Here is a 15,523-nt window from a genome sequence, read left to right as displayed (position 1 = left end):
ATACATGACGTCCGAAATCCAAGATGGCCGCAATGGAGATAGTCATATATTCCCTTTATTCAAAAACCCAAGAAATTGCAAATGCCCCTGGACTATAATAGTATTTAGTTATTACATTATTAAAACAAAATATGAAGAAACATTGTGTAATGCATTGGTATTAGATCATTACACCAAACCAAAGTAAGAATAGAAAAAAACATCATTCCATTACACTACATTACATTAAAAATAAAAACCTCAGATTGGCTAATCGGAACTGTGCCTACTGTCTAAAATTGGATCCCAACCACTGCGCAATGTGCCTCCACTGGGGATAGAACCCGGTCCCCCCTGATTACAAAGCGATAGCGTTACTACAGTACTGACATTTGCATCATACAGTTTTAACCATTTTAATTCTTATACATGTCTATATCGCAAATATGATTTCCGATGTTTCTTTCAGACACAATGGGCTGGGTTTGTGGATCCCAGAACTATTCAAGAGGATGCACGACTTCTCAAACAGCTATTCAAACCGGACTGCAACTATCTGCGAAGTCTTTTACAATACCTCCATGGCATCAACGCCTGAAGAGCATGATATGACAATCTCACAAGATACTTGTGCGATTGTCATAGACGACCAAGTTTTTGTCAATACCCTGACTATTGGACTAACTATAGCTGTTGCAAATCTTGTGGCAGGTCTCATCGTTAACAAACTTGGAAAGAAACCAATTCTAAGTAAGTGAAGTTATACGTAGCACCTAACCTAACCTATACAACTGTAGGATTTCCAAAGTAACCTTACTGTCTGAAACATCAGGTATTATGCATTTGGCAAACAACTTGGTAGTTAAATCTTTCTAACATACTCCTAATTATAATTTGCCCATGTAGGTTTTTCATGAAAATCTCACTGCATTAATTAAATACGATGATTTGAAAATTAGTACATTGTCAAATTTTACGACATTAAAGTGACGTTAAATTACAATACATATATTGTACCCAAGGTACCTTTGTATTGTACCTATCAAATATGTTCTTGCTTACTCTATCAGAACATTTCTATATTAAGAATCCATATCTTATTGCACATAATTTTTGTTCTAGTTATTTTAACAATTAGATATAAATACAATTCGAATTTAATTAAATAGTAGAATTTTGCATAGAGTTAAATACGGGAACTGAAATGTATGTCGTTTAATAATTGCAGAGATATTTATCAAAAATAGCCACATCAAATCGATGACAGATAATAGCATACAAAGGAAATATTGTGATTTCTTCGTTCTCTGTTTGCAAGTAAATTTATTAGTGAAATAATTGTTATTATATTAAATTATTAGTACATTGGAAGCTCTAAATGTTTCGGTAGAACTGAATGAACAAATTGTTGATTTTGAATAAGTTAGTGACCTCTTTCTCTAAAATCCTGAGACGTGTGGTTCTAATATGAGGAATTAAATTTTTGCAAATATACGGTGAGTCACATAATTATTCGGACAGATAAGGTTTCTGAATATTTACTGACGTAGTCGTGATATAATACGATGATAAATGTTTAATATTTATTTAACAAATAAAACTCAATATGAGCACACTGTTAATTATCTTCAATTATGTTTAATATAATATATTAGTAAAATATTTTCATTAAACAAAACAAACATTTTTTGTGGGTTAAACAAAATTATTCGGACACATGGAAGGAGAAATAGGAAAACACGCTTGAAAAGCAACGAACAGAAATGTCAGTATCTGGTAGGCATCCCTTTCATTTTTAACACCTCGGATAAACGATTTGGCATACTTTCTACCAATTTTCTGGTGTACACTGGCGATATGTTGGCCCATTCATGTTGAAGTCTCTTCTTGAGGTCTGCCTTCGAGGTTATAGGTGTTTTCTTCACTTCTTTTTCCAACTTACACCAGAGGTGCTCAATGACGTTCAAGTCTGGAGACTGCGGTGGAGGATGGAGCACTTTTGGGCAGTTGTACAATAACCATTTTTGTACTACGCGGGAAGTGTTCTTCGGGTCATTATCTTGATAAAACATAAAGTTACAGAGAATGTCCATCATTTCAGCACTGGTCTTTAGATTTTACTTCAGAATGTCAAGGTAACGGTACCTGTCCATTGTCTATTCGATGAAAGCCAATTTACCAACGCCTTGGGCCGACATGCAGCCCCAAACCACTACGTGACCACCCCCGTGCTTTACTGTTGCTTGCAAATTTTTCCCTCGGAGCTCCTCATTTGGTTTACGCCACACTGTTACCCTCCCATCTGACTCACGAATATTGAATTTACTCTCGTCAGTGAATATTACCCGATTCCACCATGTCTGATCCTTTCCTAAGTGTTCCTTTGCGAACACCAGTCTTTTTGTCCTGTTTGGCTTACTTACAAATGGCTTTCTCCTGGCTACACGGCCATGATAGTTTGCCCTTCTGAGCACTCTTCGTATAGTTTCAGGATGACTATGCTTTCCACACTCCTCAGCTACCTCAGCACACACCACTGGAGCACTCATCTTTTTTTTTTAAAAAAAAAAATCCTCACTATTACTGTCTCTAATCTGGGGGAAAAAATTCTTGGTCTCCCTGTATGACCGTGGGACTCGATCCTGTCTTCATCTTTAAATCGCTTAATAATATCTGCAACTGTACTTTTCTTCATTTTCAACATTGAGGCTATTGCAAGGTAAGTTTTACCCTTAGCGTGGTGCCATATCACTAACTGACGTTGTTCAAATGAACTTTCCTTTCCTCTTCGCTCCATTTCTACATAGAAAATGTTCTTATATCACAACTTTGTTAAACAAAACGCGATCGTAATTGCTACAGAAACCAGTAGCGAAGCGTAGTCTTACGAAGGAGGCAAGCAATGTTTCAGTACAACAAAACATGTAGTACAGTGGGATCCATGAGTATTGCCGTGCAAATTGTCCATCACCATGTTCGTGCACTTTATTTGACCCAATAAGAGCTTCAAGAATTAAAAGAAAACTCAAAACAAGCTGTTGACAACTTCTGCACAAGCATACATAAAAATCCAACGCTTAAAAACACATAGGATGTAAGAGAAAAATTAATGAAAATAGTCATAGACAATTTGCAGAGCAATACTAGTGGATCCCACTGTACAACGACATGCCGAGGGGAAAGATTCAAGGTTTATAGCCTCATTTACCCAGTCGCTGGATTTGTCAAAATATCGTAATAAAGTGACTGTACTAAAAATAAACCATATGATCCGCAAACGTCACATTTACTTTTTTTAAAAAATCCAGGTAACGTTATTCATATGATATTAAACGTTTTGCATATGCGAACTTTCCGCATACGACTAAAGGGAGACGGAATTTCTTACTTACTTATTAGTACCTTTATTTGTTCATTATTATTTAATATGGTCAAACGGTGACCAAACCGATTTAGATTAAAAAAATGGGAATCATTTGTTTATTTTACGCTGCATGATGTAATTTAGTATTTTTGGGCACCCTAAAAACCGCATTGGAGTAACTTAAACACTAAATAAAAAGTTAAACACAAACAATAAAAAATTCATTTCAAAGCAAAGAAACACATGCATAGACGATGTACTCACCACAATAAATTTCAAACTCTTGGTCCATTGGATGCCACCCTTTGGAAATGTCGCACAAAGCCCCTTGGGCTAACTTGTTTTTAAGTCCGGTAAATGCGGTGTTGGTATCTCTCTCGAGCTAAACGAAGCAATTTTCAATTGCTCAATAATACACCCGCACTTCACATCAACCGTTCCTAAATACGCGTTCATTCCGATAAATTCACAGCACAAAACAGGAAGCAACAAACACTCACACTATCCCACGCGCTTTCCACAACTGCAAATGCAAGCATCCACACAAGATCACTTTGAAAATCTCTGAAACAACAGAAAGTGATACCAACCTATTTCCTTAATTTTATCCGTCACAAAGGAAAGATATATCAGTTTGGAGATAAAAATTACGTGGAGGAATCAGAATCATTTCAGCAGAACGAGTATGTACATTAATATTTAAGTAATAAAGTGTCATTCAATGGCGTGCCCGGGGCGAAGGGGGGGGTGGATGGTAGACATAACCCCCTTTTGGCCCAGTATATCTAAGAAAAAACGTCAAAGGAAGGAAAAGATGACAAAATGGGGACCGTAAAAAGACCCTGGGAACACCACTTGCGTCATAATAATAGAACTTAAAACATATTCGGGCCTCCCCGATGGCGCAGTGGTAGTGTCGTCGCCTTGTAATCAAGGGGTTCTTGGTTCGATACCCGGTGGAGGCACAAGTGTTTCAGATCCCATTTTAAACTGTAGGTCCAGTCTCGATTAGCCTTACTGTGCATAAAGTGGACTTAAAACAACAAATCAATCAATCAATCATTAAAACATATTCTTGTGCTCATAATATGCAGAATGTATACGATTTACTTCTATGCCATGTACAAATATCAGTAGATAGTTCTTTCTCAGATAGCTTTATTTTCACCCCAAGTTTTATTCAAAAGCCGTCAATTTATTGATTGTAAAATTTGTGAAAGAGCTCACTTGAATTACTGCGTAAATAATTTGGCAGTTGCAAACACTGGTAGCGGTCAACACTTCTGGCGTAATTTGAGCTGGACCGACCAGGAAGCAGGGTGCAGGACCAATGTCCGTCTTATCTTCCCTCCCTCCCTGAGAAAACTCTTCACGGGGGTGCAGAAATTCCACTGCCCCAACTCCCAATGTCAACTTTTTTTTACGCGTTTTACATTTCGCGAAATCTAAAATAATTTGTAATATAATATGATATATATGGAATTTAGAACAGTGATAATAACTTCTTTTAGTTATTTTATGACTAACAATTATTATTATATTTGCGATCTTGTTTACGTGTTCATGAAGACAAATATTCGTTACTAGTTTTTGCTGGCAACGTACCCGATGAATCCTTCTGCTTTCGGTTGAACTCGGCTATTTTCGGGAATCACGCAAGCTCGGAAAGCACAGCTTTTTGTAGAAGCTTTGTGGACGGGTTCCACCAAAATTTCACGCTTCGCCATGTGACTCCTTCGGAGGCCTTATTTTCCCGCAGAACGGCTGCAACCATTGAGGCTGGTGCTTGCTACAGAGCTGCTGGGGGAGTTTGCGGCCGCATTTTTTCGCGAAATCGAGTGCGATGGAAACTAAATACGGTTAGAACATTAAGTACATTAAATGATATTCGAATTATGCAAGCAGTGCTTGCATTGCTTGTACTATATCTTCGCCTCTGACAGAAACCTACAGGAAACCAGAGTTAATATATATGAAGAGAGTATCAATCAATTCGTAAATCGAAATTGTCACTGTATCGCAAACTTACGTTAACATTTACTATGTGTCCGAATAATTTTGTGGCACTATTTTTGCAACGGTAGGGATTCATCCTTCGTTATATTGTTGCTGATGTTCGTTTTTTAACTTTTTATCGTCCAATTTTGTGCTAAACATGACATTTTTTAAACGAAAATCAACTTCAACGCTGTACACAGATTTCACTCCCTTCCCGCTCTTAAACGTTAGAAATTTACTGTGTGTCCGAATAATTATGTGACTCACTGTATTTATTCTATGTAGGAATAAACCAAACAATGAATTTTTTATATGTTTATAGAACATGAGAAACAATCATTTGAGTGAATGTTATCCACATGTGCGAAGTGTACGTATTTGATACACATTTAATTCATTTTTTTCTCATTCTATGTTCAGTTTTTTGTCTCTTCGTGTCTTCTGCTGCAGCATTTGGAGTTTCATTTGTTGACAACAACATGTTCATCCTGGTGTCTTTGTGTATGCTGGTGGGACTCACTGCAACTGGAATAGGGCTCATCAATAGTATATTTGTGGATCTCTCACCGACTCATCTCAGGTTAGTAAATTTAATAATAAGTAAAGAGGTTTCTTGTATTATTGTGGGGTGAAGCGAATACGAAAGTAACTAGCGCCGCCAAACGACTGGAAGATAAAACAAGTAACAGTCGTACAAGGATCCTAGGTCTTTTGTCCGTGGTTGGCTCACAGCAACTGGAATAGGGCTCATCAATCAATAGTATATGTGTGGGTCTCTCACCAACTCATCCCATTCTCAGGTTAGTAAATTTGAAGTTTGAAACAAGAATAATAAGTAAATAGATTTCCTGTGGTATTGTGGGGTAAAGCGAATACGAAAGTCACTAGCGCCGCCAAACGATGAAAGATAAAGACAAGTAATAGTTGTTCAAGGTTCCTAGTTTGTCCGTGTAGGTCGTGCTTTGATTAAGTGTAACATTTCTCCGTCGCTCCAAAATTCCCAATATAAATACCATTTCCATCGATGTTTTAAGATATTATACTTGCATTGTTTTGATTATAATATCGTGCATTTTAGTGATTTCATTATCCTTCATTTGGAAATAATTAAATATCAGCGAGGTAATTGGTGACAGCAAAAATTTAAGTTCTTATATTTTTTCTGTAGGTACCTTATGTATGGCTTTGAACATGTCCAAACATGTTTCGTTGTATATCTGTTGTGTCTAGGGGTGTGCGGGACAGAATTTTTTTGGTCGGGACAGGATCGGGACGGGAAATTTTTTTAATCCCGACAATCGGGACGAGATAAATTCGCCATTTCCCGACTAAGTTGGGAAATTCTCGGGACGGGAAATGTTCGAAATTTCCCGAAGCTCTAAAAATCTCGAATTCTACACGTCATTTTCAACTTAAGTGATTTTTTTTGCATTTCTGGAATAAAAACAAAAATTTCCGATAAGTTCCAGACACTTGCAATGCAGAAAACATCTAGAATTAAATAACAACTTTTTAAAATGACCATTCGGTATTTCCCGACTGCTCGGGATCCCGAAAAGTCGGGATCGGGACGGGAATTTTTTTTCCCGATCCCGGTCCCTACTTTTCGGGATCCCGCACACACTTAGTTGTGTCAACAATTCCTTTAGGAAGGAAGCAAGGGCTACGATGCGTGAGCGACCCTTTTTCAAAACCACGATTCTCTTTGATTAAGCAAATAAGCAACCTTTTTAAAATAATGCATCCTAGTATATTATGAAAATCTTTTTTGCTGCGGTAAGTTACCGCGTCCCACAATCATAATCAAACGAAAGCACAACAGGTATGTACAAATGTCATAGCTTATTTTGTAGAAAAGAACAGTTGATAATAAAGGGTACCGTAGCTACTGGTGGGTCAGGTCAATAAAGTTACATCATAAGAGCAATATAACAATCTCCCTCTGTAGCTCTCTCTTGAACTACAGTACTTGGGTTAGTAGTTAGGTTCAGAAGTTTTCTCATAGTAAGTTAGAAAGTCAAGTTCATTGACTTCCTCTAAGAACAATAATATGATGTTCGTGTGAATTTTTCAAAACATTGTACAAACAGCTTTAGAACTAGTGAACTTTACCACTATCTGTTTTATTGTTTCAGAGCAATGGCGATTAGTATAACAATGATTGCCGGAAGGTTTGGAGTGCTGACTGGTAGCTTATCATTCGGACAACTTCTGGAGGTGAATTGCAATGTACCGTTCCTTCTAGTTGGCGCTCTTCTTCTGGGTAAGTACTAGAAATGTGAGCAGTGTAAAAGCAGTGGGCTATTAGAAGTTACAACACTTGGATTCGCATTATCAGGAATTGAATACTTCATGTTTGGGGATTCTCCTTTTCTGACCCAGATTCTCTGATTATTCTCACACTCTTTGTTTCGGTCCTTCATCTTTTTCTCTTCTCCTCTCTCCACTGGATTTAAAATAACAGACCTGAATAAAATTAGCGGTTACCAAACTCTTTTCTCTGAAGGCGTTATGTTGCATCAGTAGCAAAAGAATTACACCACGGCTGCTGACCAAGGCAGTTTTCATTGTTGAATTTCTTTCTTAGTCTGAAGCAGGGGCGCCGACTTGTCAAAATTATTTGGGGGGGGGGGGCTCTGATCACTGAAATAAATTAATGAATGACTCACTCCCTCCGTTTTTTAAGTTTTGGCCTCAGTGTTCGGAATCTCATAAAAGCTAGGGGTGTGCGGGATCCCGAAAAGTCGGGACCGGGATCGGGAAAAAAAATTCCCGTCCTGATCCCGATTTCGGGAAATGATTTCCCAACTTCTCGGGATCCCGAGCAGTCGTGAAATACCTAATGCTCATTTTAAAATGTCATTATTTCTCGACGTTTTCTGCATTGTCAATTTCTGGAACTTATCGTAAATTGTAAATTTTTAATCCAAAAATCACTTAAAGTGAAAATGACGTGTAGAATTCGAGATTTTCAGAGCTTTGGGAAATTTCGAACTTTTCCCGTCCCGCACACCCCTAATAAAAGCCCGTGATTCCTCAAAAATATCATTTTTTTTATTCACAGTTCGAATGCAGAAATTGTCCACGGTCATAACCTCCCCAAAGTTAATGGTTTAGCGGTCTTAGCCCCCCGAAGTTGATGGTCTAGAAAATTTTAAATATGTATTTAAAGTTAAGTTCATGTGGCACATTCAGAGTAAACTTTAAAAGAGAAGCAAAATTATTTGGGGGGGCTCTGCCCCCACATCGTTAATATTGGGGGGCTCGAGCCCCCCAAGCCCCATGGAGTCGACGCCTATGGTCTGAAGAAGATCCTGATATAGGTGCGTTTCACCTACTTCATAAACTGTTGCATTGTGGTTTCGAGCAGCTATGATTGAGGCCAGTTGTAGTAAGCAGACGGAATTCAAGTGGGTGGTCGGCAGATACTTTCACAGACATTCGTGATTTAAAACAAGTGTGCAGTTAGTGCAGATGTAACGAACGCTACGTGGTGGGTATTTCCTTTGCGAACGACAAATAAAATTGGCCTTAAACATGGTGGCTGTGCGCATCCTGACGTCACATGAAACCCACCTATGGTGCAAACGTAATTTCTTCCGTAAATAAAAACTGGCTTGGTTAACAGCTGAAGCGTTATTCTAAAATGAAAACAAGGCTTAATTACGTTATCATAGTAAGATAAATGCACTTTACCCCGCTGCACACCACTGCTGCACGGTCTCCATACGCTTTGCGTACATCAACAAATTCTAAAGTTGTTAAGTTTACAAAATTACACAACTGTGTACAATATGAAGGTCAAACAATTACGATAAGAACATACTACAACGAGAGTCAATAATATTTACTTGGTTTGCTGATGCAAATTTGTTTTGCGATTTTTGGGTAAAGACGCCAAAAGAGTGAATTAAACTCACATAAATTGAGGAGTTGCAGACACTGAGGAACTGAGGACATTCTGGCATTTTATGCTGTTTTTTTAGAATCACATGCCCAGTTCATATTACTTGTAAATGGAAACAAACAGTGAAGTGCATTACAGGTAGTTTTGCCGTCTCTAATGAGTGTGTCCGAAGGCCTAGGTCTGGACTTAAATGCGGCCTTCTTTCGCTCTGCCGTTCTCTTTGATCTTCACTCTGATTTCTATCTACTTCACTTCACTCCATTGTAACGTGATCTGTGTTTTATCATGCCCATAACTCCATTCGCACATGATTTCAACAATATATTTAAAGGAATATTGTTCATTTTCATTCCTAACGAATTTCGAAGTAACGTTGTCCAGTGTTCATAAAGTTATTATTTTAAATTTTGAGTTACAGTTACTGTTTTTTTTGGTTCGAAAGATAACTCGGTAACTCAGTTATAGTTACTGGTATTTGAAAGGTAACTAAGTTACTTTTACAGGCACTGTGTGTTAGAAATTTTCTTGTAAACTATCAATGATCATTAATTGTAATGAAATAAATGAAGACTTCCATGTGTTTTATCTATGCTCGGGCACATAATGTAAGTCTTCAAATATTAACATCATTACTACAAAAAAATAAGGCGAAACGCATCATTGAAGTCGTCAAGCGCAATTAGAAATGACAAAATGCAATAATGCGTGGTTGTTGTAAAATTAGCATGCTTCCTTGGTTTAGTGATTGCACTTAAATCCCTTCGCCTTAGCATCCAGAGAAGGCACATAATTGGAAACCGGGTTGCCAAATTTATATCTTCCTCCACGTTACACATTTTCAATTTATCAATTTAAGTGCCGTAAAGTATCTGTAAAAGTAATTGTTGATAGCATTACTTCTCTTACAAAAAAAAGTAACTTCGTCTCAGTTACACGTACATCGACTTACTTTTAAAGTTGATTACAGTCAGAATTCCTAAGAAGAAGTAACGGTTACTTGTAACTGTACAAGAAAATAGGTATTTTCAAACACTGACGTTACCCTACATGATAGAAAGCATTTAATAAAAATAAATAATTTTCTGTATAAACGAGTTAACCTTTTTCCCAGAATCCCTATCGAAAAACTGCCGCTCTTCCAAAACCATTCACGTTTCAATAACTTGAATTTTACTAATGTTTTAAATCTTATCAGTTAACAATAAAATGTATTGTACAGTATGCGTTTAACAATAGACAGATTTGATGTTGCCATCTTTTCTAACTGGGGTCTCAATTATCTGCTTTTCTTACATTAGTTGATTGTGTTTATGTTTAGTTGTGTCAATATCATTGCTACAAGAACAATGAATTATGTTTTTAGAAATAATGTGCAATTTTGAAAAGCAAAATGCAAACAATTCACAAAATACACAATAAACACTGGGATATTTCACGAATATCTTGTTCCTATACTCAAAGCAAAGGAGGTAGAATGATATTAAAGTAGAATATATCTTCCACTGATTCAAGATGGCGGGTTGTTGATGTTGATGGGGGAAAATATATGTTCTCTTATTTACTTGCAGGAGCGGCATTGTTGTCATTCCTTATTCCGAAAACAAAAAATGCAGCTCTAGGCTGAAAACTGCTGTTCCACTTCAAAGAGTGTGTGTGTATCAGGATGTATCTGCATTAGAATGCTGTAGATGTGTGTGTGTATGTATTGCTGGGTATATGAATATGGCGTAATCAAGAAGTGTTCGTGCAAATGTTGATAAAGTTATAGTGTTTGTTACTCATAAATCGAATAAAATTATGAACCAATGTGCGTTTTGAATATATATTATTATTGTTTTTATTTCCTGGAAAGAATGTGGTGGGGTTATTGTGCTTCAGATTCCCTGTTGGAGAATTATGGCAAACTGAAGACTTGTTTTTTATACAAACATGCAGAGTGTCTGTGTCTGAAGTACGCCGCAACGCTGCGAGCTTGCATACGTAACTGGGAGGCAATTTGAACAGGATTTGTAGTTTTGTAACAATTAATTCTGACAACCTGGAATCATGAGAATGGTAAATAACATTATTACTTCACTCATTTTCGTTCATTTATTTCTCACAACCGACAACTTTTTTTCACTTTACAAAGAGATCTACAACGCACCTGCCTTCTCCGCTTTTTATTCAGATTTTTCCCCCAACCCGTGTGCCAGTTGACAACATTTGTATCTTTTTGGAGAGCTTATGAAACGCGGACGTTTTTTCCGTAATTTTTACTCTAAGTGTGTTACCATTTTTTTGAGTAATCCTCTTCGATTTAAATGATAATTTACAAATTTCTTCATGACGTGTGCTCCAATGACTGTTTCTTTCTGTGGGTATGGGAATTTTGGGCATGAATTTTTTTTTCCAGTAGTCACTCATTCGTCAGCTGTTAGCAACGTGTCAATTAAGTGCCCAGGGTGTAGTAGGTTTTTTTTTTTTTTTTACAATTAGTAGTTTTTTGGTCGCAAGTCGGAATATGTCCCGAAAATCTACAAACTGCAATAAATCCAAATCCATTCATTTCCGACCCCCAGTGCATAGGGTCAAATTTGTTGCAAATGTGCTTTAGTATTACCCCTTTCCAGGAATAGGTCGAATTACCAATCACCCTGCATATATATATACATACATACATACTTACATACATACATATACAGATTATGAAAAACTAAATATGCTGACCAAGGCAGTAATTTATTTTATTAAAAACATAAACTAAACGTAACGTTTCAACCTTCTAGCAAGGTCTTCATCAGACTCTGTATCAAGTAAAAAAAAAACTTTTGTACTTGATACAGAGTCTGATGAAGACCTTGCTAGAAAGTTGAAACGTTACGTTTAGTTTATGTTTTTAATAAAATAAATTACTGCCTTGGTCAGCATATTTAGTTTTTCATAATCCTGGAAACAAGGCTTAATGGTGTTATACATATACGTATATATATATATAATGTATGTGTGTGTGTGGGGGGGGGTGCGCTGTCTAAGGCGACACGCTCTGTGCTCGTCCTACGTGATGCGCACTGGTTTGAGTCTACTGAGCAAGTGTTTGCAACTTTTCCCCTCAGATTTCCTATTACGAACGGATAAAACTTTGAGTGGTTGCGTCGCAGCAATTTCATCAAAGTTCAGTGTATTGTCTGCATTTATTGGTGTTATATTTCCCCAAATATGACACATTTTCATACCCAGAATGTTGCGAGAATGTGTTTTCCTTGCAACAGAAACACACTTATTATTTGGTGCTAGTGGATGAGTTTGATAAGTTTTGTCTTTTTAGCATTTAATGTGTAGGAATTTTCATATCGGCGAGTTTACTTAAAGACGTCTTCCATTGAATGCTATGGTACCCATTATTTCCTAAGATTCTCGATTAAATGTAATGTCCAGACGAGGTGCTCCCTATCGTATAAGATCAGCTTTCCCACTACTGTCTAAAACATGAGCATGGGCGGATTAACCTATGGGCAACTGGGGCAATTGCCGCGGGGCCCCCACCAAAAGGAAGCTGTGAAGGGCCTGCACCAAAAAAATATTTTAACCAGCTGGCTATGCTTCTGAAAAATTACATAAGAAGTATTTTTTTAAAAAAAAAAAAGAAAAAAGAACTTCAATATTGTCGTATGTCTACACTCTTCTGGATCCAATTGTAGCACAGTTCTCAGTCGACCTGTATGTACCTAGGTAGATATCTGAAGCTCAGTATACTTTCATTGATTGATTTGGCTGTGGTGTGGAAATAAGGCACACTTATTCAAACAATCAATTCTCAGATACGATTAAGATAATAAGTAATCCTACGAAGTACATAACTTTCTTTCGTTAATAACATCGTATTAGAACTGTGAGTTTTTTCAGGGAAAAAAATTGTGGAGATACTAGCGCTCTCTCTCGGTGCATCAGTGAAATACGGGAAACCTAACTTTTCTTCGATTTTATATAACTGCTTCGTGTGTTCTTCACAGCATCACCTCACCGTTATCAAACATTGGTGGATAAATTAAAACAAGCAGAAGGAAAATACTATGTTCCCAAGAGTTTAAGTGAGACTCTGTGGGCATGCAGAACAAATGCCACAAAAGCCATAGTCCAAGGTTACGAAAAATTTAGGGAAGGTCTTGTCGAAATAGGCAATAACAAAGAAGATAAGGGTATTCTAAGAAGTGAAGCAAACGGGCTCTCACGGCAGATGTCGTCCCTGGAAATCGCATTGTTAGCCGTCTTCTGGAATGACATTTTAGAGAGATTTGATGCTACGAACAAAACACTCCAGGATCCAAGGTTAGTTCTTCAGTCTGCCATTGACATTTTGAGATCTTTACTAAAGAAGTTCGTGGAGTCAAAAAGGAACTCGTTTTCTGAATATGAGGAGATAGCCAGAAGAAGAAGTGGAACAGAAGAGTACAATAAGAAACACTCACGTCAGCGGATGAGAAACGTCCGACTGAATCCTCTTGACTATGAAAATTAACCTCAAATCCACCTCTCGCCTAGTGGACATTTCACAGTGGAAAGTTTTCTACCAGTGATTGATCAAATCACATCATCACTCGCAGACAGGATTTTTCCCTATGAAACTGTCGCAAAGAGGTTCAGTATTCTAAACGAACTTGCAGTGGCAACTCCCTCAGAAATTACATCTGCAGCTCACGAGCTTGTGAGCATCTACGAGGAGGATCTGGAACCCTCGCTAGAGAATGAGCTGATACAGTTTGCACACCTAGTAGCAATGTCAAATATCAGGAAGACATCCCAATGGAACTGTCTGTGTATAATATTGTATGTAAGGACCCGTTCCGCAGAACATTTCCAAATGTCGAAATTCTCTTTAGAATGTATTTGGTCTTAATGGTAACAAACAGCGGAGAAAGATCTTTCTCAAAAATGAAATTAGTGAAAAACAGGCTTTGTGCTGCCATGGGACAAGATCGCTTATCCAACTTTTGTTTATTAGGCATTAAACATGAACTTCTTCGTGAATTGGACTTCGATGATATAGTAGATTAATTTTTGGCGAAAAAGGCAAGAAAAGTGAATCTACTGTAAGTGTTAAGCCTTTGGGAATTTTGTTGAAGAAAGTGTAGTTACTACAATTTCCACAATGAACCTGTCGGTAGGTGTCCAGTAGATGGACCGTGCATATGTAGTGACATATTTACTCTTAATTGTAAATAATATCATTTATAATAAATTATGTACGTAAGTACAGTCTACTGATCAGTTCTCTGTTTCCGTCTGAACCCCTTTAGTATTTACTATATATTGTAGTTACGGTGTTCACTCTTTACCATGCTCAAGGTCCCGGGTTCGATCCCCGGCCGGTTCAAATCCGGGAACTTTTCTAACGGTGGAAGCGGCCCCGGCGCCTACCCAGCGTCGAATAACATGGGTACCTGGGGGAAACCCTGGGGGGTAAAGACGGTCAGGGGCGTGATGCTGATCACATCACCCCCACTCACGACCGGATCAAGGAAGTGTGGGGCGTTACCCCCACACCCCCTATACGCCTTAATGGCGTGGTGCTATGCACAGGGGAACACTTTACTTTTTTCACTTTTTTACTTTTACGGTGTTCACTCTTCATAATATACTGTAGACATTTAGACGCAGAATTTTACTGCTGCTATGGCGCTACAATTTTCGTCCTGTAACTTTATTTTACTGCGCTATTCTCCCTGCAAACCTATCTGCGATATGTTCGATTGTGAATGACTACTGATTCTAAAATCAGGTCTACCATTTCAACTGCTGAAAATTGGTGGTTAACATATTGAGCAAATAAAGCTCGAAGTAAAAATAATAAGAAAATGGGGCCCCACAAACATTTTGCCCAGGGGCCTCCACAAACCTTGATACGGCCATGAACATGAGACACTTGGAGCGTTGATAAGTTTCGCTTCCATTTGACTCTCTGCGTTCTTGAGTCTTCATGTTAGCGATTTGAGTGTATATCAGGGGCGCCGACTTGTCAAAATTATTGGGTGGGCTCTGATCACTGAAATAAATTAATGAATGACTCACTCCCTCCATTTTTTAAGTTTTGGCCTCAGTGTTCGGAATCTCGTAAAAGCCCATGAATTCCTCAAAAATATTAAAATTTTCATTTACAGTTCGAATGCAAAATGTCAATTGTTCACGGATGGATATGTCAGAAGTTTCGTCAACCATAATAGCAAAATATTCCCGACTTTTAATATCTGCTACCACGGAGCGCAAAACAGATCTCCCTAATATATCAATGATCTCGT

General features: G+C 37.7%; 1 protein-coding gene across 1 annotated transcript in view; it reads left to right on the top strand.

Moving 5' to 3' along the window:
* Nucleotides 1-11,071, top strand: part of LOC145978042 (uncharacterized) — a 34,123-nt gene extending 23,052 nt beyond the window's left edge. Inside the window, exons 8-11 of the mRNA XM_083110441.1 lie at nt 449-729; nt 5,762-5,921; nt 7,477-7,604; nt 10,817-11,071. Of these exons, the coding sequence (XP_082966567.1) occupies nt 449-729; nt 5,762-5,921; nt 7,477-7,604; nt 10,817-10,872 (625 nt within the window). The 3' untranslated portion in view covers nt 10,873-11,071. The remainder of the gene's footprint in view (nt 1-448; nt 730-5,761; nt 5,922-7,476; nt 7,605-10,816) is intronic.
* The last annotated feature ends 4,452 nt before the right edge of the window (nt 11,072-15,523 follow it).

Source organism: Lepisma saccharinum, chromosome 24, assembly GCF_977018435.1.
Source record: "Lepisma saccharinum chromosome 24, izLepSacc3.1, whole genome shotgun sequence".
NCBI lineage: Eukaryota > Metazoa > Arthropoda > Insecta > Zygentoma > Lepismatidae > Lepisma > Lepisma saccharinum.
This window is presented reverse-complemented; position numbering and strand designations above follow the sequence as displayed.